The 23,854-nt window shown below is 36.4% G+C and overlaps 1 protein-coding gene across 1 annotated transcript; it reads right to left on the reverse strand.

Annotated features, from left to right (window-relative positions):
* Nucleotides 1-4,424: 4,424 nt before the first annotated feature.
* On the reverse strand, nucleotides 4,425-17,827 carry SOD2 (superoxide dismutase 2). Its single transcript, XM_007484848.3, has 5 exons — nucleotides 17,653-17,827; nucleotides 16,420-16,622; nucleotides 11,504-11,620; nucleotides 8,818-8,997; nucleotides 4,425-6,569 (listed from the first exon to the last, which is right to left on the reverse strand). Exons 1-5 carry the CDS (start codon nucleotides 17,673-17,675, stop codon nucleotides 6,424-6,426), a joined length of 669 nt encoding a protein of 222 aa, XP_007484910.1. The 5' UTR covers nucleotides 17,676-17,827; the 3' UTR covers nucleotides 4,425-6,423.
* Between the last annotated feature and the right edge of the window lie 6,027 nt (nucleotides 17,828-23,854).

The raw sequence follows: 23,854 nt of genomic DNA on the forward strand, positions 1-23,854 counted from the left end.
CTGCACTCCTGAGCTGCCCTCCCCAATTTGCTTTCAGTGGTGAAGACAACTGAACAAAGGTTGAGGGGTTCTGTTTTGCAGACTGGACAAGTCATTTAACCTCTCAGCCTCAGTTTCCTCATCTGTAAAATGAGAATAAGAGCCCTACTTTATAAAGGTTGTTGTGAGGATTAAATGAGATAACATATGTAAAGCAATTTGCAAATGTGAAAGTGTTATATACATACTCTTTTTTCTTTTGCATAGTTGTTGCCAAAAATGAAAATGGTTTTGCTATCTCTTCTACTTATAAAAAAAATAATATTAATAATATCTAGCATTTTATAGCATTTACAGTACATTGGGCAAATCTGAGAAGGCAGGTGGTATTAACTCCATATTACAGATGAGGAAACTGAGGCAATGGAAGGTTAATGGTCATACAGATAAGAAGCATATGAGGGTGGTTTTGAACTCAGGTCTTCCTGACTCCTGGCCTACAGTTCTATTCTACTGTGCACCCTAGCTGCCTTCTCAAATCTTCTTCTGCCATCCCAATATACTGACTCAATCTTTTGTTAAAAATAATAAACACTGGAAAGCAATTATCTCAGCCAAACTGACATTTTTAGTATTAGATGAGTAAATCATAACACCAGAGTCTGGCATGGCCAGTACTACAATCTAAAGATGCAGGGATCAGGAAATGACAAGTAGAAGAGGCTGATTACACAAACTTGTCTCTCAAAAGAGGGAGTCAGTTGAATGTTTCTTCTGCTCGGGGTAACCAAAATTTTCTTCTCCAAGAAAGTAAAGTTTTCTTATGTTGAGGTCAATCATATCATCTCTGTTCCATACATGGTAAAAATCCAGGGTTACTCTGTAGCTTCAAAGCCACCTGAAATGTTATTAAATTTCCGGCCTTAGGAGCATTTGGACACATTTCAAGATTCTGAAGGCAAGAATATTGTGCCAAAAGCATTTCAGAGGATTTTCTTTATTATTTAACTCACAATGTGATTATTAACTACTGATCCTCACAATTATTCAATTACACAATTATTCAATCACCAATTGGGTTTTTTACTTACTATTAAATCTATGATTGCAATTTATCATTATAATGCTGGGTACCTAATATAATTACATACAAAGGATATGGTTCTAAAAATCCATAAAACAATGGACATAAATGGATTAAATTTGCTTAATTAGGTTATCTTTTACACTTTCCTCCTATAAAAACCCTCCTTATTCTAGCTCCTAGCTCAAATTCCAGTCCTCTTCTGTGAATCTTCCTGTGGTTACCACCAGCCAGATAGTGAGTTTTATCCCCTGTACTTTCATAGAGCCTTGAATGCAGCCTAGTTTATATCTGTGCATGTCATAACCTCTCTCTTAGTTTCTATCACAATTTGTCTTTGTGCTCATGCCTTCAGCACTCAATACGGAGCCTTACATAGAGATGCTCAACAAAAGTACATTGAGTAAATGTAAGGAGATGCTCAGAATTAGATTAGATTGCAACCTGAAATTCTGGAAATATTTGCCTTGAATTTGGAAAAGCAACACAGATAAACCAGGTAAGTAGAGCAATTCATTTTAAAAGGAATAAAAATTCAAAACCCAGTAATATTTTATGATTCTAAAATACTGATCATTGAAATATTCATCATTTTTTGTCACTAAAACAGGTAACAAGTCTTATGCAAGTCTTTAAAAACCTATTCCAAATGAACTGGTATTTACAAATTACATGTTCATTTAACACCTACATTGAACAGTGAAACAAACTTCTTTTTTTAATGTTTTTGCTAAAATTGAATTATAACGACTAAATTCGCGCCCGATAAGAAATGAGAAAATGTACCTTCCTCTCTTCATTGCAGAGCTTAGAGGGCTGTGGTGGGGTGGAATATTATAAATGCATCATCAGATGCAAATGATGTTAGTTGGTCTTGTGGATTTCTTTTTAAACTTTTTAAATCTTGGTTAAAAGGGAAAACTCACTGTAGAGGTAGGGGGGAAATATATTGGGTAATGAATGTAATGTAAAAATGAAAGATCACCCTTTTCTTTTTCAAAAAGAAAAAATGTATTGTTTAACTTCCTCAGAGGCTTGGCCAAGGGGACCTCCCCACTCCCTGCCAAGTTTCACTTAGCTCTCAAGAATAGTCCTCTTCCCACAAGGGATGAAGAGTCAAGCTCCTTCATAAGTTCCTATCCCTACTCCAGTACTCTATTCTACCTTATTAAGTTTTTAGTTTAAAAAAACCAGGCTTGAATCACAGAATCCAGTCCATAGGCAGATGCCACTTTGAATGCTCCAATTCAGTTCACATTTCAAAGGCCAACGGGTTTTATAGAAAGATACATTGAAGTGTGTATTTAATGCAATGTATATTTAGTAAAAGCCTCAAAGAATGAAGGCATCACAAAGTTAAAATCAACATGTAAAAGTAAGATGTTAAAAGGCAAGCATTGGTGATCCTTCCGTTTCTTTCCTCTCATTTTTAAGATGAAAAGGTCAGAATTTTAAATATTGCTAGTTCTCAATCATGATGACCACCATAGAGCTTATGGTTCCTGTCATTTTTTTTCAGTAGTGTCTGACCCTTTTGGCAAAGATACTAGAGTGGTTCTCATTTTCTTCTCCAGTTTAACATATGAAGCAACTGAAGAAAACAAGGGTTAAATGATCAGGCCAGGGTCACACAACTAAATGTCTGAGGCCAGATTTGAATTAAGGAAGATGAGTCTTCCTGACTCCCAGCCCAGAACTCTACCCACTGCCCTACCTAGCTGCCCAGAGCCTAACCCTGAGACAGAGCTTTCTTGACTTTTTCTGCCAGACCACATTTTCTCTAAATATTTCAACCTGAAAAGCACTCAGTGAATCCTTTCCCCTGGATCCTGCCCAGGAATGTTTCTCCTTTACACAAATACATAATGATAAGAATCTAAAAGTTGAAATGAAGAACAAAGCTGTCTATCAACCACACACCCTTTTTTATCTGCTGAACTTGAGATGGTAGGAATAATTCCTAGAAAGAGGTCACTGAGAAAAACCAATCTTCCAGAAAACAAGTGTTTTAAATTCACCCTTTGACTTCTCTCTTCTCAAACCCTGAAATTACTCAGATTTGGATGAGTAAAGTGAAAAAATGGCTGTTGGCAGACTTTTAAGCCTGCCAGTAACAATCCTTCTGACCTTCCTCAGACATAACAAAATACTTGGTTTTTTGTTGGCCCTTCACCTAACTATTTGCATGTTATAACCTACTCCAGATTGTGAATGTAATAAGGCCAAAAACAAGTCTGCACACAGTAGAAGTTTAATGTATGTTTGTGAAAATCAGTGGCCAGAGCAGAAGCAGCCAAACTTCTGATGGGGAGCTACTCCCCCGAAGTTTTAAGATCACTGACCAGGCAATTGGGACCGAGTACAAGTTGCTAAAGGGGATTGTGCTGCACCAGCCACTTGTGAAATGACTAAGAACCATAGAAAGGGAAATATGGTATTACTTTTAATATCTGCTGCCAAACTGGTATCCATTGACTAAGGATTTTGATGTTGTTCAGTGAGTGGTTCAGTCATGTCCAACTCTCTGTGACCCCAGGGACCATTGCTATCCATGGGGTTTTCTTAAAAAGGATACTTAAGTAGTTTGCCATTGCATTCTCCAGGGGATTCTTTTGTCAGGCAATAGAGGTCAAGCAACTTGCCCAGTTCACAGTGCCTACAGCTGCCTATTATTGGCTAAAGAACCCTATATTTTAAAGTTAAAATGACTTGAACACAATATCATCAACATCTATTTAACCACAGGAATCCTAGTCAATTTATTGATAAAATAATCATAGCACCAGAATGTTAGAACCAGGATACAAGTCTAGTTCAACCCTACCCCCACCATTTTAAAACATGAGAAAACACAGGTCTCCAGAGATTGGTTTTTGTTCAGTTAATTAGTGGCAGAGCAGAGCCAGAATTAAAATCCTATCTCCTCACACTGACAAAGTGCTACAAAACAATTTGAGGATGTTTTCATGCTTTATTAAAATGATTGTCTGGTATATTTTGCATGGGGGGAGTAGATAACCTATACCTTTATAATAATGATCAAATCCTAGTATTTCAAAATCAATCTTATAAAATAAGCTTCATCAACAACTGTTACCACAATGATCAAGGCAATTAAAATTGACTAATTACTCTCTATTTTCTAAAACTTTAATGTTCCCATAATTTAAACAATTCTTAATTTTTATTTTATTTGAAATTAATTTTGCTGCAGATTTGAGGATGAAGCCATGGGTTTACTTGGACTGAATAAGTTAGAAGACTAAAATTTCAACTTCCCCATAACTTGTGTTTACTTTCTCCACTGATTTTCAGGAAAATAGATAAAACACAAAAAGATTAAATTATTAAAGGAAAAAAATTTTTTGTAGTTGTTTGACAAATTATTTTATTAATAATTATAAGAATTTCACATCTATGACAAAAAAAACAAATAAGATAGCTTTTTAAACTCATTCCAAGACATTATAAGGTATACATTGGAGTCTATCACACCTTAAAATGGGAGACAATATTACTACTACCCTGGCAGTAACAGGAAGAGATGGATATTAAATGTTACTAGGATAACTAAGACTTTATCCGTGACCAGAAAAAATTAATTTATAAACTGACAACCCAATACCTTGAATTAACATCTCACTAAGAGGATAAGTCTATTGAAATGTACAGCAACAGAACAGCCAAATCTTGGGATTCATAATCCACTTAAAATCCAAGTCACTACTAAGCAGTCCGATTCTAACATGTGACTTTTAAGTATACTAGAGTACTAATCACTCAGATTCTGCTTTAAGCCAATCGATACCAAAAGAAAAATCTTAAAATGCCATCTCAAGACAATCTCTTCTTTAGAGGCCACTTATATTCAAGTGACTACTTGTCAAAAGGACCACTTTTCTATATGATTTCCTTAATTTGGTTGCACTGTATGGTGCAAATAAAGGCAAGCAACATTCACATGACTTATACCAGAGCTCCCTGGAAACAGCAGTTTATTGTAGATATTTCTTCAAATTTACTGTAACCTCCAAAGAAAGTGTTTTAAAATGCATGCACAACCCCAGGCATCAACAGAATTATAAAATCTTCCAACATTTTGCAACAAAACCAAGGGTGTAAACCTACTTTAATCAACTTTTTAAAAAAGAAAATAGCTGCACTGAAAAACACTTCAGTAGTTAATAATGAAATCTGTGGCTCTGTATTCCCCATTGACTCTAAAGTAACAAAAAATGGAAAAGGAGAGCAGTCTGATACTCAATGTTTTAAAAAAGGCACAAGATTACTCATGGACCTTGAAAAATACAGTCCTTGCCATTAGCTCAGTCAGTTCAATCCTGATCTATCTCATGTATTGCTAAGATATTTGGAGACAATAGATTCTCATAACATTTTCACAATAAAACCTTGCCCTCTTTGCCAACAGAAAATTATACAACATACTATGGCAATGATGTAAATGAAAAGATTACTAAGAGGAAGTTGAACTATGTGAATGGAAAAACCAATGGCAGACCCAAAGCAGAATCATACCTCCTTCCTTCATGGCAAAGGGTTCAGGATACTCTTGAGACAGAATTCTGTACATGTGTCAGACACAAGCCCTCACCTTGATAAAAGGGAAAGCTCAATCTGGGGGGGGTAAGTGTAAATAACTGTGACATAACCTATCTGAAAGAACAGTATTCAAAAATCTAAACTTCAAAAAGGCTTTTCTACAACAGAATTCTGGATGTTCTCTGCTACATAAAAAAGTAGTCTTTAAAAAATCATTAACAAAAACGATTTGGGTTTTGGTATAACTTTTTTATTTTTTTAATAAAGTTATATATTTTTAATTTACTTCATTAAATATTTTCCAATTACATGTAAAATTTTTTAACATTCATTTTTTTTGAGTTCTGAATTCTCTCTCCTGCCCCTCTCCCACTCTAGATCACTTCCTTAAATGGATTTCACTGTTAAATAATCAGAATGAAGAACTTGCTGTATTATAATTACCATATACGAGGATTAAAGACTTCCCTAGAAAAATTATCATAAGATGGGAAATATCCAGACTGTACTTATTTGTGTTATTGGATTTTTTCAATCATGACAACAATCATCCTCATAAGCACCTAGCCTACCAGAAACATTCACAAGACCCTGCTCAATCCTTAAAGTCACTATACATATTATTGCATAAAACTAAAAAGCTCTGAAAATAAGTAATCTTTCATGGCATTAAACACTTTGCTTAAGTACACACATTTTAATAGGTAATATGAGAGTTTCATAGAGCAGCAACTCATTAACAAATTACAGTGCCGAGCTTCCACAAGAGCAAATGTTGAAACAGTGAGTATAATACCACTTTACTTTTTACAAGCTGAGTATCTCTCAGTTACATTCTCCCAATTAATTACATTCCAGATTGCTTTTAGATAATCTGGTCTAACATTTTTATATTGAAGGTAATAAGCATGTTCCCACACATCAATTCCCAGAAGAGGAATAAGACCTTGAGAAAGAGAAAAAAAAAGTAAAGATTAGTAAATGCAGAAAGTCAATACTTCCATATTTTCCCTTTTGATTCCCCATCTTGCAAAGTTCTTACAAATTACACTTCAAACTAGTTTTGCTAATATTTCAGTATCATATGCAAATGAAAGACGTACTTAAAAGTAAATTCTATCAGAGTAAAAATTCCTTGTTTAAACCTCTAAGCTGCATTTCAGTCTTCTACTGTGCTCTAACTCCTCATCCTGAAGTCTCACTCCAATCACACATTGAGAAAACACGCTCTGTGGCCTCTCCCACTCATTTGATGGTTTCTCCCAGAATCTTGATTCAGGGAGAAATGCCAGACTGGCTACTTCTCTTTCCTTTCTCAGCTATACTCCAGACTTCCTCTATCATTCCCCTGCCCTTGGGGTGTTTTCCTGTGCTATTCCACCAGGGTCCTTCTTTTACAATAAGGTCCTTGAGGGCAGAGATTGTCTTTCTACTTGTATTTGTATTTGCAGTGAATAGCACAGTGCCTGGCACAAAATAAGCATTTAATTCATATTTATGGGGAAAGCTAGGTGGCTTGGTAGATAGAGAGCCAGACCTGGAGTCAGGAGGACCTCGGTTCAAATCTGGCCTCAAAACGCTTCCTAGCTCTGTTAGCCTGGGCAAGTCACTTAACCTTTGATTGCCTAGCCCTTGCCTTTCTGTCTAAGAGCTGTTACTAAGAGAGAAAGTAAGAGTTTCAAAATAAATAAATACTTGCAGACAGATCTTACTAAGGACTGTGAAAATTGTGATGAATGATAAGAAAGTGTTAACTGAAATCATTAGGGACTTGTTTTAACAATTTTTAAAAGCACCTAGTAAGCACTGAGAAGATATCTTCATAGGCAAACAACAGAGAAAGTCCTCAAGGGGCTGATTATTACCTCCCCAGTGTTAATGTAAACACTTTTAGTTGTGATATACTTATCAAGTCAGTGTGACAAAGTAAAGTGATCCCTGAACTCGGAATCAAGACTGAGGTCTCAGAGTCAGCATTGTTTATTATTAATCATACCAGCAAGTAAGACTTACTGAGCTTCAATCACTCCATCTACAAAATGGAGATCATAATACTTACCCAGAGTTGCTGTGAAAAATCAAAGGAGACACACAAAACATTGTTTAACCATAAAGCATAACATGAACATCATCTATCATTAACACTATACATACAGACTTCTGTTGATAGGTCTGCCTTAATAGAGCCTGCACCATCTGTAAAGCAGATACTGAGCTCTCAGTAGCAGCATAAAAATCTTCATCTACTCACCACAGCTAATTTCACAGCAAACAATGGAGAGAGAATCAAGTATATCTCAGAAATTAGTGTGAACTATATACATTGGCAAAGGAAATGAAATGTTTCGGGGGGTCATAAAAATTTACGTTAAAATAAAGTTGAGGCGATTTGGAGAATATATAAGTTTGCAGTTGTTTTTTTTTAAGAACGTACATATTTCACTAGGTCAGATCAATAGTCTATCCCATCCAATACTGGCATCTGTAAGATAGCTACTAAGATCTACAACAAAAAGAATCTGTGATTCTGTCAGCAGGAGGACTGGCACCTTGGTCAGAATCACACTGCTATTCAGAAGCAATATTTGAACCCAGGTCTTCTTGACTCCAAGTGTTTTATCCACAATGTGCCTCTTGAGATGTGATTTGATTATAGATATGTCCTAGTCAAAAGCCAAATAGGTAACAACAAGAAAGACTCCTATGTCATTCTCAGTGTCCTGAAATTATCCTGAAATTTCAGTAATGATAATGATTTTTAAGGCATGAAAGCACATGCATTCCAGGACCCATCTACCTGGTAGTAGTGGTAATAGCTTATATTTGTATGTGCTTTAAAGTTTGCAAAGCACTTTATAGATATCTCATTCTGAAATAATGGGCTTATTTAAATGAAATGCAAATATCTTTTTATATATTAAAACCTAAAAAGTTGATTCTATTGTCAGTTTTGCTCTAACTATAAAATTGTACTGTTTCATTATATTCTAAGAGCTTTCAAACTTTTTTAACTTTTCAGAAAGGCCAGTCTCAGAAATGTTTCCATATTACTTAACATAACAGACAACTTTACATATAAGGCTAGCTATATAATATACTGCTGATAATCTTCAAAATGTTTCTCTATTAATTTCTTGGCAATCGCCACCTCTTCTGACTACAATGTTTAATCCTTTTTCATCCACGTCTCTAACCTGTTGTTCCTTGCAAAGGATCCTGATTGGAACAAGCTGCAATCTGTAGTCGTCCCTGCTCCTTGTTGAAGCCAAGCCAACCCCAACCTGAACCTTGAACACCAACTGACACAGCTGTCAACTTCTCCTTAAATTTTTCAAAAGAACCAAAATCACGTTTGATGGCTTCCATCAATTCCCCTGTAAGAAAAAATATTTATTACATTACCTCAGATAGCCCATGTACCCTGACACGTACTCTACATAAAGAAAACACTATTATTTATATATTACCATTTGAAGTACTATAAGGACAGCAATATTGAAAAGTGAAATGAGAATTGGTGAGAGATTTGTTCCTTTATTCATTTCATATCATATAGGTCTAGAGCTAAAAAAGTTGGCCCTTTATAGATGTTTGTGTTAGAAAAAAAGAGCTGGACTTGGATCATCTAAATCAATCCTTTCTTTTAACAAATAAGAAAACTCTAGCCCAGAGAGAAAAAGTGATTTGCCTAAAGGTCACAGATGTAGAAACAGCAAAATAAGAATCTGAACTCGGGTATTATAAGACTCCTCATTCAGAATTCTTTCCATTTCAACAAGCTAGTTCCCATTCCACATTTTTGGCCTTCATCAATCCCTAACCCTTACCCCATCTTCCGCAGAGATTCAATTTACACCATCTATATCTTGTATGGAACATTTTGTGCATCTTGTCTCCCCCACCACAAATGAGCTCCTTAGAAAGAAAGGTCAGTGTTTCTGCCTTTTTTTTTTAACCCTTAGTACTTTGCAATAGTACTGGCCCATAGTTAGAACTTAATAAATGCTTAATGACCACTTTCTAATCTTAGGTTTAGATACAAGTATGTTTTCCTGAATTAGAAATCAATTCTCTAAAAATTCCTTTTAGGGGGCAGTGGGTAGCTCAGTGGATTGAGAGCCAGGCCTAGAGATGGGAGGTCCTAGGTTCAAATCTGATCTCAGACACTTCCCAGCTGTGTGACCCTGGGCAAGTCACTTAACCCCCATGGCCTAGCCTTTACCACTCTTCTGCCTTGGAACAAGACAGAAGGTAAGGATTTTTTTTTTAAAAATTCTTTTAGATGTTGTAGGATGGAAGCAAGGAAGATGGCTTCAGTATTACCTGAATCCTCTTCAAACAAACTGTGCTCTCTTCAACCCCCAGGGCCATGAAAATAAATTTATTTTATTTTTACCTTTATAACAGTCTACATATGAGTGTTTCAAACACTCTGTTTCAAAATGTGGTAATATAAAAAGATAACCTAAGATTTGCTTGCTAAAGGGCAGCTAGGTAGCATAGAGGACAGGGCACCAGACTTGGAGTAAGAACCTAGGTTTAAATCTGGCCTCGGACATTTCCTAGCTGTGTGACCCTGAGCAAGTCACTTAACCCCTGTCTAACCCTTGCCACTCTTCTGTCTTAGAATGAATAAGGCAGTAGGCAAGAGTTTTATATACATACACACACACACACACACACACACAGATGAGAGAGAGTTGTAACTCCTAAATCAGTTGAAAATATAATTTCTCTCCTAACTCATTGTGGTTGACCAACTTTAGAACTCCACATGAAATAAAAGGCAATACTCCAGATACTCAGGTGATACAAATAATCCAGTTTTATTTGACTTCAGAATGCCTTGTGCATTTCTGGACATAAATTTGAATGTGGCTGGCTACACACTCACTGTTCTGGCCATTCATAAGACTTTGAACAAAATAACAAAGAATACCAGTAAAATTTCTGTAATTTCAGTAAAATAGTAGGATTCTCACTCTCAAGAGGTATGGCAAATAGACAATTTTCCAGTTGCCCTAATGCATCCAAGGAACTATTAATTATGCTCAAACCCTAGGCCATTTAGTGCAAGAGCTCAAGAATGTCATTCTACCCTCCAATTATCAAGAATAAAATGTTCCTTTTAAAAAAATTAAGAGCTTTAATGTAAAAAAAGAAAAGAAAAAGCATCTAAAGAATCAGAATCTCAAAAGATTGGATAGTAGGGGAAAAAATGAAAGGAAATAAAAAGAACCACCAAATTCTTAAAGCTAAATAACAAAAGCAAGAACAAAAGCTTAAAAATTACATAGGCGAGAGATCAAAATATGGTATGCAAGTAAATAGGACTTTTGTTATTTTATTCAAGTTTATAAATATCTTATTTCATGTGTGAAGATTCTGAAGTCTGACTGCTTTATTGATAGTTACTTCAATTTAGAAATTTAAACATTAGAAAATCATCTTCAACAAATAAAACATTTTAAAACCCAATTTAAAGTTAAGTCTTACTAAGATAACTAACTTTTTATTACTCAAGACACTTTTTTATCCCAAGTAATCCTTTTTCACAAGCAAAAGCATATTTAAAAGTAACTAGGCATAGCTTTATTATCTTATGCTGGGAAATATTAAATGTTTTTCTTCCTTCAAAGGTAAACTGGTCTACACTACTACCTAAATTCACCAAATACTTAACTACCTTAAAAGGACCTCCCTTCATAGATTTGTTATGTGAAAAAAAAATTTTTAAGAACAGTTTTGTCTCTAGTACCAAATAACCACATTCAAGATAGTCAGTGTTAAAAATTAGAGAAAACCTAATGTAACTTCTAACTAAAATAACCATTAACACTTCCTTCACTAAAATGTGGTTATGATGACACCAATACAGACCTTTAGGTTCTCCTCCTCCATTTGGGCAAAGATTTGTCCAGAAAATAGTATGATTGATATGACCACCACCATTGAACCGTAATGCAGGCTGGAGAGCTACCTGAGAAGTAACATCACCTGAAATGTGAAGTAGAAACATAAGTTAATTTCCCAAAACTCTTATTCTATTTCTCTATCTAAAAAATGAAAGGTTTGACTAGATCATATTTATTATTTTTCCAATTATAAAAATGTCATAATTCCACATTATATGTAAATAACATAGGGACACAACAAAAAATGTTTCCTAACATATACTTTGAATTCAATAGAAACATTCTGTTAGGCACTGGGAAAGAAGCAAAGGATATTTTTGTCTCTCAATCCACGCCCTCAAACACACTTTTGCAACAGAGATCAAGCTTTATACACAAAATCAAAAAATGTCAAATGTCAAAATGTATTATGTAAATTTTTAGGAAAATTCCAACAAATTTTAGGAGTAAAAAGGCAACACACAAAGCAAAATGCTGCACACATCAGAATCTATGGAGAACAATGTAGCCTAGCCAATAAAAAGTTAAAAAAATTATCATACCCTTGATATGATATTTACCATTGTTAGATTCATACCCTCAAAGTGTTAGCAAAAATAAAAACTAGAATCAAAGATACTTATGGCAGCATTTTAAATAACTGCAATAAAATGGAATCAATAGAAATGGCCAACAAAAGAGGAACAGTTAAATAAATAAAATAATATGCTAATTATTCTTTTATATTATATAAGTATACACATTATAATATACAAATTATCTTGTAATATGAAATATTAAAATAGTGGAATTGTAAAAGCAGTGTGTCCTCATGGGCAAATGACCAGTTATAGTCAGGAAGACCTGGGTCTAAATATTACACTCTAACATGATACTGATCTGAAATTAGTAGAAGGAGTTTTTAACAGAGAATTCCCTAAATCAATGAATTCATAGGTCTATACTAAAAAAAATGTGGGAAATACAAAGAAATCTGGAAAGATGTTAGAAATAATGCAAAGTGAAGAAATCAGAACCAGAAAAATGAAGGAAAGGAAAAGTAAATGAGAAAGAACAAAGAATTTTGATAGTAACTAAAAGGGAGGGACTAAAAAACTTATAGTATACGAGTTGAAATTAACAATGTAACAAAATTAATTTGATTGGTTGTATTTATGTTTAATGTTAAGTTTTTAATGAAACATTTAGTTGAAAATAAAACTAAAACGTGTGTGTATTACCTGAACCAGAAAAAAAGATTTGAGTCAATGTTTTCCCTTTTTTTATGGTCTCTTAATTTGTCATTTTTTAAATTCCAATTTTTCCAAAACACTTGAAATGTCCTTAATGACCAAGTTCAGTTTTGAAAAATATAAATCACATAGGTCCCACCTATGACACAAATTGGCTATGTAATTAATCACCTAAACTTCTAAATGCTCCAGGGAACATTTATTCTAAGATGCCAAGTTGCAGGACCTGAATTTGTCAAAGGGCTTTCCTCACCAGGAATCTCCTACACCAATAAAATCACAACCCCAGATCAAAACCTACATCCCAGGTTCTTTTAAAAAAAGACAGAAAGGTCCCATATATGGCAGCACTTTATGTGGTAGCAATGTACTGAAAATAAAAGAGGTGTTCACTATATATATATATATATATCTTTATATACAGACACATATATATATATCTTTATATATAGACACACATATATATATCTTTATATACAGACATAAATATACACACACACCTCTTTATATTAAAGCTCTGTAAATAAGAAACAATGAATATGAAGAATTCAGAGAAGTATGGGAAGAATTACATAAACTGATGCAAAGCAAAGTAAGCAAAATCAGAAAAAGCATTCACAAAGACAATATTAAAAAAAACAAAATGCTGTATAATTATATGACCAAGTTTGGTCCCAGAACAGAGAAAATGCACTTCTCTCTTATCATTGCAGAAGTAGGGGATTAAGGGAGAACACTATTGCATACAGTGTGGGGCATTTGTTAGTAAGAGTTTAATAGTTTTGAGGAACTATTTTTCCCTCTTTTTTTAGTCTTTGTTAAAAGAATATGTAAATATGTAAAAACAAAAGGCATTAATTAAGAAGAAAAATTTTTTTGTAAAAAAAGTATACTTGATTTAAAAAAAATACTAAACAAAATGAAAAGTAAAAAATATGTTTTCCCATAATCAAACGAATTCAAGATATTCCTTCTTGGGAGCAACTGGGTAGCTCAGTGGATTGAGAGCCAGGCCTAGAGAGGGGAGGCCTAGGTTCAAATCTGGCCTCAGACATTCCCAGCTATGTGACCCTGGGCAAGTCATTTAACTTCTATTGACTAGCCCTTACCAATCTTCTGCCTTAGAACCAATTCATAGTATTGATTCCAAGACAGAAGGTAAGCGTTTAAAAAAAAAAAAAGATATTCCTTCCTGCTACATGATCTACCAAAGTCAGGTTTGTCAGGTTATTGGGGGTTTTTTTAAAGCATTACTGGTAACACATCCAACAAATATTTTTGAAAATCCATTCTGCATGTGGCACTGTACTAAGTAAATACTATAAAAGATACAAACATCAGACAGACATTTTTGGGAGGGTACAGACTTAAGGGCCCATAATTATAATGGTAAACAGAGCTTCTAGTTTGAGAATTCCCTCCACTCCTTGAATGCAGATCAGCAATTCATTTGTACTGGGGGAGTTCAAATTGAATTTGGGAGTACTAAGAGATTAAGTGACTTAAGCTTAGCCAAAATTACACAAGAGTTTTGAACTCAGATCTTCCAGGCTCTAAGAGAAACCCACTATTCACTGTGCCACACTGCTTCTTCTATATTCTTATTATATAGAAATGGAAGTTATTTTAGAAGTATAAGAGGTCCTTACAACCCTATGACAATTTCCATTATAATTCTCCCCCTAAATAAGATCCCTAATATAAGATCATAAGCTATAAATATAAAATAAAATATAAATATAAAATCAAAAACTTTAAGAAATCTCAGAGGTTACCCCAACCAACCCCTCACATTATAGATGAAAAAAGTAAGAGCCCAAGGAGGTTGTGACTTGCCCAAGATTACACAGGAATTAATGGAGCAGAGCCAGAATTCAAACGCAGGTCACTTTACTCCAAAGCCAGCAGCACCCTTTCCACTACACCACAAGAGGACTGCACTCAACATGATTTAAAAGATCATAGATATAGGATTGGAAGGATCTTCAAGGATCATCCAGTCAAATCTCCTCATTTCCTCATTTTACAGCTTAGAAAACTAAGGCCCAGAAGCTAAATGCCTTATTTTGATAACGTTTATTATAGTTTTCAATACCACGTTTTGCCAGCAGGTGCCACCAGCTAGCAAGATAAAATTTCAACCTTGGAAAACAACTTAACATTTCAAGATTAAAGTTCAGCAAAAATGTGAACTAAACAAATTTGGTAAACTTGAAATTCCTACATAAATGGTATTACTGAAATCTTAAACCAAGAGTCTTATCAATCTAAGTGAAATCTGGCAATATCAACTATAACACAATCATTGGTTAATGTAGAGACCAAAAAACATTTTATTTTGAGCAGAAAACGACTAGATATTGAGTAATCTTTCAAGAACTACAAATTTTTGTCTAAATTAAATAAGATTCCTGAGTTTATTAGTGACTAATATCAAATAAATGTGTGCCACTTCGGTGTACAATAAAAAAAATCTTCAGCATGAAATTCAAACTCTTCTTACAACTCTATTTTAGAAAAATTAGTCCAGCATTACAAAGTCTAAGGTACCAAATTGATCTTCAGATTCTGTTAACTGTTTTGATGACAATGCATTAGGATGACTAAACTAAAACGTCTTTTCCCTCACTGAAGATTGATGTCTGCATTTAAAACTTTCCAACAAATTTATCAGGTAGGAATGATAAATTGCCAAAATCATCTTTTCAGATAACTGAGAATCAGTACTTGCAGACAAGACTTCCCTGGAGTATTAGAATACCTGTCTAGTATACTTAAAAATGGATTGGGGGGGGGGGGGGGGGAGGAAAACAAAATGACTCAGTAGATTGAAAAGCCAGGCCTAGAGATGGGAGGTCCTAGGCTCAAATCTGGCCTCAGACACTTCCTAGCTGTGTGACCCTGGGCAAGTCACTTAACCCCCATTGCCTAGCCCTTACCACTTTTAAGCCTTGGAACCAATACACAGTATTGATTCTAAAGTGGAAGGCATAGGTTTTAAAAAATGGATTTCTGATTAAGAAACCTCAACTCATGACAGAAAAATGAGCACTTTTTAGGAAACAAAAATAGATTATTTTGGAGAATCATTCATGTGGGTAAGATGAACTTGTGTATAAGAACCATGGACACTTCTACTCAGACACTTCTACTTATGTCTATTTCTACTAAAGCTTAGATAAATAGAATAGGACCTCAATGTTCTAGACACAGAACTGTGTATGGAATAGTTCTAAAAGTATGACAAGAAAGTTATGATTATTAAATGATAATATGAATAAAAACTAATGGTTCTTTATTACTGTTAAAAGTTACAAGGTGATTTTTACACACACTAACAGTATCTAGCCAAAATGTTATTCTTCCACAAAAGTCCTAAGTCAATTCCAAATAAGAAGAGATTTCACAAATTAAAATTTAGATTTTTCTGGGCTGAGAAAACAGTTTAGTAGTTTATTTCAAACTAAAGTCCTACTCTGGAATTGGCCATTTATTAGAAAAAAACGTTTTTACAATTATATAATCACTTAAGGGATAAAGTTTCACTGTGATTTATCTGAAAACAAGAGCATTTTTTAATGTCAGAGTTTCCACTTCAACATTTATCATTTAGTCAGCTTTTTTTTCTCTTAATTATGGCTTCACATACCCTTTGCTAAGGCCTCTTTATATTTCTCCTCTGTAGCATTCAAGTTATTCACATAAGTGGCATGATGTTTGCTGTGGTGCAATTGCATGATCTGTGCATTAATGTGAGGCTCCAGTGCACCATAATCATAAGGCAAATCAGGAAGGCTGTGCTTTTGCCTGGAGCCCAAACATCCCAAAGCCGGTACTAGCTTACTGGTCCTCCTGCAAAGATATTTAAAAAAAAAAAGACTATATTAAAAAAACAGAATTTTCCATTAAACCATGGTGCTTGTCCACATAGTTGAAAAATGACCACTATATCTAGTTTCCTTTAAGTTTGGAGAAAGGACAAGTAATTTTATACCTTTAATCGTATTTATTCCTTGTTCACATTGGTTTCAGAAGTAGTTAAGATCTTATTCCAGGTTAACAAATTTAGCTATTCTTACAGTGGAATTTTGCCTTCTGATTTTTTAATATATCCTTAGCGTTCAGCACAGTGCTCGAATATAAAAAGTGCTTAATAAGTATTGATTGATTGAATTCATGTAACATCTCTCACCTGTCATGTGTTCAGTCATAATTTTGTTTTTACTTTTATATTGATATTTTTTAAAGCATGAGGGAATTTTGGTCGGACCAGTAATCGATCCACTTTTTTTTTTTAATCTCTTCTTCCTTCTGGTTGCTAACCCTGAATAAGAAAGGGTTACTACCCAGCAACACAGCTCTAAGAGCAAAAGGGGAGTTATCTTCAAGAACCACTCTAATATGGCAAACCAGATGGTCTTAAAGAGGTTCCAGACAGCAGGTCAGAGGGAAGGAGAGAAAAGGAGAGGACAAAAGGAGAGAAGAGAGAAAAGAAGAGGAAAGGAGGAAAGATACATTTGACACCGTATTTTATATAATCGATAGCATTTATTAGGCACTATGTGCTATATGAGAAGCGCTATGAGAAGCGCTGAGAATACAAATATGAACAGAAAGAAGGCCCTTGCCCTCAAGGAGCTTACATTCTAATAATGGCAAACGACATACACAGAAAGCGGGTAAAGGATATTCGCACAGCTCTGGTAAGGTTTGCTGGAGGGAAGGCCATCACTTGCTGCTGCCGCCAGCCCCAATTTCGGTTTACGCTGGGGTCCCAGCCCAAAGCATGCCCTTGGACCAGCAGTGACCCTGTCCCTTGATGACAGGAGCGCAAATAGTATCCTTGGGTCCCGGGTCCCATACCCTAGTTCCCCCCCCTCACCTGCTCATCACCCGGCACAACATGGTCAGAGTAACTGCAGCCGCCTTCCCAAAGAACTAAACACCAAACACGCTCCAAGGCACTAGGAGGTGCAGAGATCACAACACCAAGGACGGCGGCTTCCGCCCCTTCCGGTTCCTCCCCCTCCTCTCTTGACTGCGCGTTCGCCGCTACCAACCTCGGAAGGGAGGAACCGCCCCAGAGCACCCCTGAAGTCCGGGGATCTGGGCACATATCCGTACCATTATGTTATTTAACAAAAGGAAAAAAAATCTTGGAATGATCTAAGTAAATGACCTGGTCCTGCGGTCGTATCTTCCGCAGAGTATTGAATAAAGAAGCGGGTCTCCCCTGTACTTGTGAGTTGGTACAGCCCTCTCTGAACTCCAGATTGGAGTCCTTCACGCTAGTCACATGCTCTGAGCTCTGCGATCTCTCCTGGATCTTTGACTGCAGTCCCTGAGTTGAAAGTAGTTCATCCCTGTCCTTCCCTTGACTGTCATTCCACTTCTCGCGCGGAATCTCGGTGCACGTGATCAGCGTGATCGTAGGCATAGGAATGCCCTTTTCTCAACCAGAAGCATTTAATCAAATAAGTATATAATAAAATTATATCTTGGTTACCTATATACCTGGTTACCTTTCAAAACTAATGCAAATAGGGAATTCTTCAGGATCTTTGTTTTCGGTTTGGCTCCCCCTCCCCTTTCCTATTTTTCTTTTCCATCCCTGATTTACCCAAACCACGGCCTAGCCTTGGGCGGTGAGGCAGAGGCAAGTGTTTCTTAGCCAGCACATCCTGTTTTGCCAAATTGGAAAGCTTTTCGTTGGGGTTCTGGATGCCCTAAATTATTATCAACATTATTATCATTAATAAAAATTAGTATTAACATAGAGCCTATTATGTGCTGGGCGCTTTACAAATATTTCATTAAAGACTCACAACAACTCCAGGATTATTCCCTATTTTACAGTTGTATAGGGGTGATATTATTGTCCACATCTTTTAAAAAATCATTCAAAGATTTTATTTTCCCAATTACACGTAATAATTTTTGTAGCATTCCAAGCATATTCACATCTATGAAATATAAATGACTGTATGGTTACTATGTCTCCAAGCATAAGGTTATACCAATGAGGCTTGTGAATGTAACCTTGAACTGGCCACGCAGGCCCTTGGCTAAGACAAACTCATTAACATGCTCGGACTCAATTCCCCCGGGAAAGCCCCGGTTTGCAATCTACACGCCCAAAGGTGTCCCCTCTACCTTGCCACCCAATCTTAATTGTCTGTACTTTGTGATGTGGTTACTATGTGCTTGGGAGTACTGCCCAAGCAGGACAGGATTAAATTCAGAGGCAAACCCACGAACTTCCTCTTGGCTTTCTCTCCCCTTGCATGGAGCTCCACTGGGCTCCTTAATGACTATGTCTCTCTCTCCTCTTAACCTTCTCCTTCCCGGAGGCTGTAACCATCTCGGCCTGCATTCCCTATCTTAATCTCCTCATCCACCTCATGTTCCTTTGTATTCATACTTTCCTATCAAAGGAAGTATCATAGGGGTTGCCTGCCCTATCCAACCACTGACTTGTCCCTGTCTTTCATTTCCACCCTGGTTCTCGGTTCCTACCTCTCCTCGGGTCCCATCACAAAGGTGAGCCCCTTCCCTTGTGGGACCCTGCTGGTCAGGGAAGTCCATTAAGGAAAACCCCACAAATTTTCAACACACATTTTCTAAAATCATAAGATACAAATAGTCTCCCTCCTTTTCTTCCTTGCCCCTTCCCAGAAATGGTAAGCAATTTGATCTTAGTTATATATATGTATTATCATGCAAAACATACTTCCATGTTGGTCACGGTTAAGTGAATATTCATATAAACCCAAATCACCCAAATAAAACCATAAATAAACTAATGGGAAAAATAGTATTGTTAAATTTTAATTGTGACTGGATTCTGAATATTTATATATAGGTGGTCGCCAGGTATTTAATTTCTAAATCCCAAAATGAATTATTAAAATAAATGGAATTTATGGTAGTTTATTTACCATAGAGGGAAGATATTAAGGAGAGAGAGAGAGAGAGAGAGAGAGAGAGAGAGAGAGAGAGAGAGAGAGAGAGAGAGTGTGAGAGAGAGAGAGAGAGAGAGAGAGAGAGAGGGAGAGAGAGGAGAGAGAGAGAGAGAGAGAGAGAGAGAGAGAGAGAGAGAGAGTGTGTGAGAGAGAGAGAGAGAGAGAGAGAGAAAACTCTGGCCTCCTCTGAGCTAGGTAGAAATACTAAGGCCCTAATCAGGGAAAAGAGTCTCAAGAGATGGGCCTTTCTTGGTGGTGTGGGTTACTAAGTCAGCCTTTCACTCACCAACAGTGACCATCTAAAATAGAAAAGCAATTTGAGTGTCTGTCTTCTAGTCGTTCCTCAAGTGTCTGTCTTCCAGTGTCTCCTCTGAGTCAGAGAGCTCTTCGATCTGTTCCAATGGAATATATCTTCTTCTGTCTTCTAGTCCTCTTTTTAAAGATCTTTTTCTCTTGTGTCACCTCCCCTAAATTTCACATCTACCAATCATAGCAGATGCTTTTCTCTAGGACTGCCTACTCTTTAGTTCACACCTTCTTTTATTAGATTATACCTTTTAGGTTACTTAACACCTTTTTTGGTTAGTTCACCTTTTATAGTTACTTAACACCTTTTTGTAGTTAAAAAGGGTAGATCAGGGGGCAGCTGGGTAGCTCAGTGGATTGAGAATCAGACCTAGAGATGGGAGGTCCTAGGTTCAAATCTGGCCTCAGACACTTCCCAGCTGTGTGACCCTGGGCAAGTCACTTGACCCCCATTGCCTAACCCTTACCACTCTTCTGCCTTGGAGCCAATACACAGTATTGACTCCAAGATGGAAGGTAAGGGTTTAAAAAAAAAAAAGGGGGGGATAGATCTACTTAAAATGCTGAGTTAATCCTTTTGGAGATTACAATCTAAAAATAGATTGTGAATTACAATTCAATCTTCCCAATAAAGGAAGAGCTAAGTATTTTCATTGTTACAATTAGGAGATAGCTAAATCCAATCTTCACAGTATGCTTTGGTCCTGCATCCAAATCCAACAGTTCTTTCTCAGGAGATAGATAGCATTCTTTGTCACAAATCCTTAAGAGTTGTCCTTGGATCAATGTGTTGCTGAGAATGGCTAAGTTTTTCCACAGTTGATCATATCACAATATTGTTGTTACTATGAATGATGTTCCCCCAGTTCTTCTTCAGTTCAAGTAGATCTTACCAGCTTTTTTTCTGAAATCATTCTGTTCATCATTTATTATAGCATAGTAGCATTCCATTACCACATATGCCACAATTTGTTCAGTATTGACCACATTTTATAACTGAGAAAATTGAAGCAAACAGAGGTTAAGTGACTTGTCCAAGGTCATCCAGAGGTACATAGTTAAAGCTATATTTGAACTCAGGTCTTCCTGACTTCCGGCCCAATGCTCTATCCATTGCTAACATTCTGAAGTAGGTGTTATTATTAATCCCATTTTGTAACTAAGGAAATTGAGGATGAGTTGGGTTGAATTGGCATGGGCATTGTACTTCCACAACAGATGACTTGTCCAAGGTCACACAGATAGTTTCTGAAATTGGATCTGAACTCAAGCCTTAATGATTTTCCTTACTGCAAGTCCAGAACTCCATCTAGCTGCCTATTTGTATAAACAAAGCCCCTGCCTTCAGGTAGTTTATAGTCTGTTTGGTAGATCGATATTAAATAATTAGTGAGCAATAAAAGATGTTATTCATTTGAGTGATAAATTCAGTGATTAAAAACTATTAGTGCTCTAAAGGTTGAGAGAAAGAACTAGATGAATCCACATAATATAGGGATAGGGATTGGACCTGTGATTTCATTCTTACAATGAATTTTCAAGTAAGGAAATTGCCTCTATCAATACTGGTCAGGACTTTCTCTGTAACTTAAAGTCTTCCAGAATTTCCCAGGTTTCCTGGAGGTAACTTGTCTAAGGTCACAGGTCAGCATTTCAGTTTTTAATGTGCCAAGTTTTTTTTTCTTTTTTCTCCAAATATATATAAAAACAATTTTAACATTCTTCTTTAATTTTGAGTTCCAAATTCTCTCCTTCCCTCCCTTCCCTAACCCTTCCCTGAGACTAAGCAATTTAATATAGTTTTTACCTGTGTGATCATGTAAAACATTTTTCTAGATTAGTCATTTCATCAAGATGCCTCCTAATAAGATATAGACAGAAATATGCTATATGAGGTGATGTCAAGGGTAGAGAATAGAGATAAAGCTAGTGTGGCTGGCTGGCAAAGTGCAGAAGGGAGAATAACATGCAGTGAGAAGAGAAAGAAAAATTAGAGCCAGGTCATAAAGCTCTTTAAAAGCTAAATTGCATGGACAGTTCGGATATAGCACCAAGTCTGGAATTGGGAAGATCCGAATTAAAATCTGCCTCCCATAGTTCCTAACTGTGCAGCTCTGGGTGAGTCACTTAACCCCAACTGCCTAATCCTTGCCCTTAGAGTTGTTACTAAGAAAGAAAGGGTTTAAATGAAATTTTTGAAGAATTAAGTAGAGAAGTTTGTATTTCATTCTAGAAGTGTGATAGTGAAATCACTTTTAAAGACTGATATATGTTAATTTAAGGTCGCCAAGGAATTCACTTATGAAATTCCTAAATGAAACACTCAAGTCAGAATGGAGTTTTATGGCAATTTAATTACAATAGGAGTAAGAAAGAAGAAGAGAGAGAGAGAAGGAAAGAAGGGGACAAGGAAAGAGGTTAACTCAACCTTCTGGCAGAGCCAGAGGGAGTTTAGGCCTTAGAAGGCCAAGGCAGAGAATGGAACCAGTCCTTTGACTCATGTGACTGATCTGAAGGAAAGCTGCCTGCGGGTCTCCTCCCTGTCCAAGCTCCTAACACCAACTCCCGTCTAGCTCTCTCCACAGGAAGTGAGCGAACTCCAGAGGCTGTTCCCTACCTCACTTCCTGTGCCTCACAAGTGCCAATGGTGACTCAAGCTTGGCTTGGGACAGCCCAGGTGGGCAGTCAGTTATTTCTGATTTGTCACTGACTAGCACATACCCGTGTAGTGTGGGTGTGCACAATTTTGGGTGCTAGACCAAGCAAAATGGAGATTTAAAAATCACAGAAGCAATAGGAAGTCAATAAGAGAATGATATGCTCAGATCAGGAACTTAAGGAAAATCATTTTGGGGGCAGCTATGTGGAGTGAAGGAGAGAGATTTGAGACAGAAAAACCAGTCTTGAGTATATTGCACTAAACTAGATAAGAGGTGATAAGGACCTGAATGAAGATGATAAGTGTGTGAATAGGGAGAAATCGGATATGAGAGATATTATGGAGGTAGAAAGAGCAAGATTTGACCATGATGGAGAGTGAGGAAACAAGGAAAATGCTGAGATTATAAGCCCAGGAGACTGGAAAGGTAGTGTTGCTTTCAACAGAAATACTGAAGTCTAGAAGAAGGGAGAGTTTGGGAGGGAAGTACTGAAATCATTTTTGAATATTTTCAGTTTGAAATGTCTGATAAGCAATGGATGATGAGATGCCTCAGAGGAGAAACTGGGACTGCATATTCAGATCTGGGAGTTCACTGCATAGAGACCAAAGTTAAACAGATGGGAATTGATGTCATCAAGGACAGGTTTAGGAAGGGGCCTAGAACAGAATCTTGGGGAACAACTACAGTTCGAAAGTGTAATCTAGATGATGAACCAACAGAGGAGATGGGGAGGAAGTAGCCAGAAAGGTAGAGAAACAGGAGAGAGTAGTGTAATATAAGCACAAAGAGGAAAGAATATCTAGGAGGAAAAGGTGGTCAATAGTGTTAGATTTGCAGGCAATCGTTGTACACAATAAGAGCAATATTGAACAATGATCAACTGTGAAAGACTTAGCCACTCTCAGGAATATGATTATCTGGAGCAATTCTGAAAGATTACTAGCCACCTTTAGAGAAAACTGTTGGAGTCAGAATGCAGATGAAAGCATATATTTCACATTATTTACAATTATATTTTGGGGTTTGGGTTCTATAAGAGTATTTTCTTACAATGGCCAAAATGGAAGTATGTTTTGCATGATAATACATGTATAATCCAGAACAAATTTCCTATCATCTCTGAGAGGGGAAGAGGAGAAAGGGAGACAATTTG

This window comes from Monodelphis domestica, chromosome 2 (genome assembly GCF_027887165.1).
Source record: "Monodelphis domestica isolate mMonDom1 chromosome 2, mMonDom1.pri, whole genome shotgun sequence".
Lineage (NCBI taxonomy): Eukaryota > Metazoa > Chordata > Mammalia > Didelphimorphia > Didelphidae > Monodelphis > Monodelphis domestica.

Excerpts from the sequence above, each read along its gene's own strand:
- SOD2 (XM_007484848.3), bottom strand. The coding sequence starts at position 17,675 with ATGTTGTGCCGGGTGATGAGCAG. Across the intron at positions 11,621-16,419 it reads TAAAGAGGCCTTAGCAAAGG|GTGATGTTACTTCTCAGGTA; the intron begins GTATGTGAAGCC and ends TTCACATTTCAG. Across the intron at positions 6,570-8,817 it reads TCCTTTGCAAGGAACAACAG|GTCTTATTCCTCTTCTGGGA; the intron begins GTTAGAGACGTG and ends CTCTTTCTCAAG.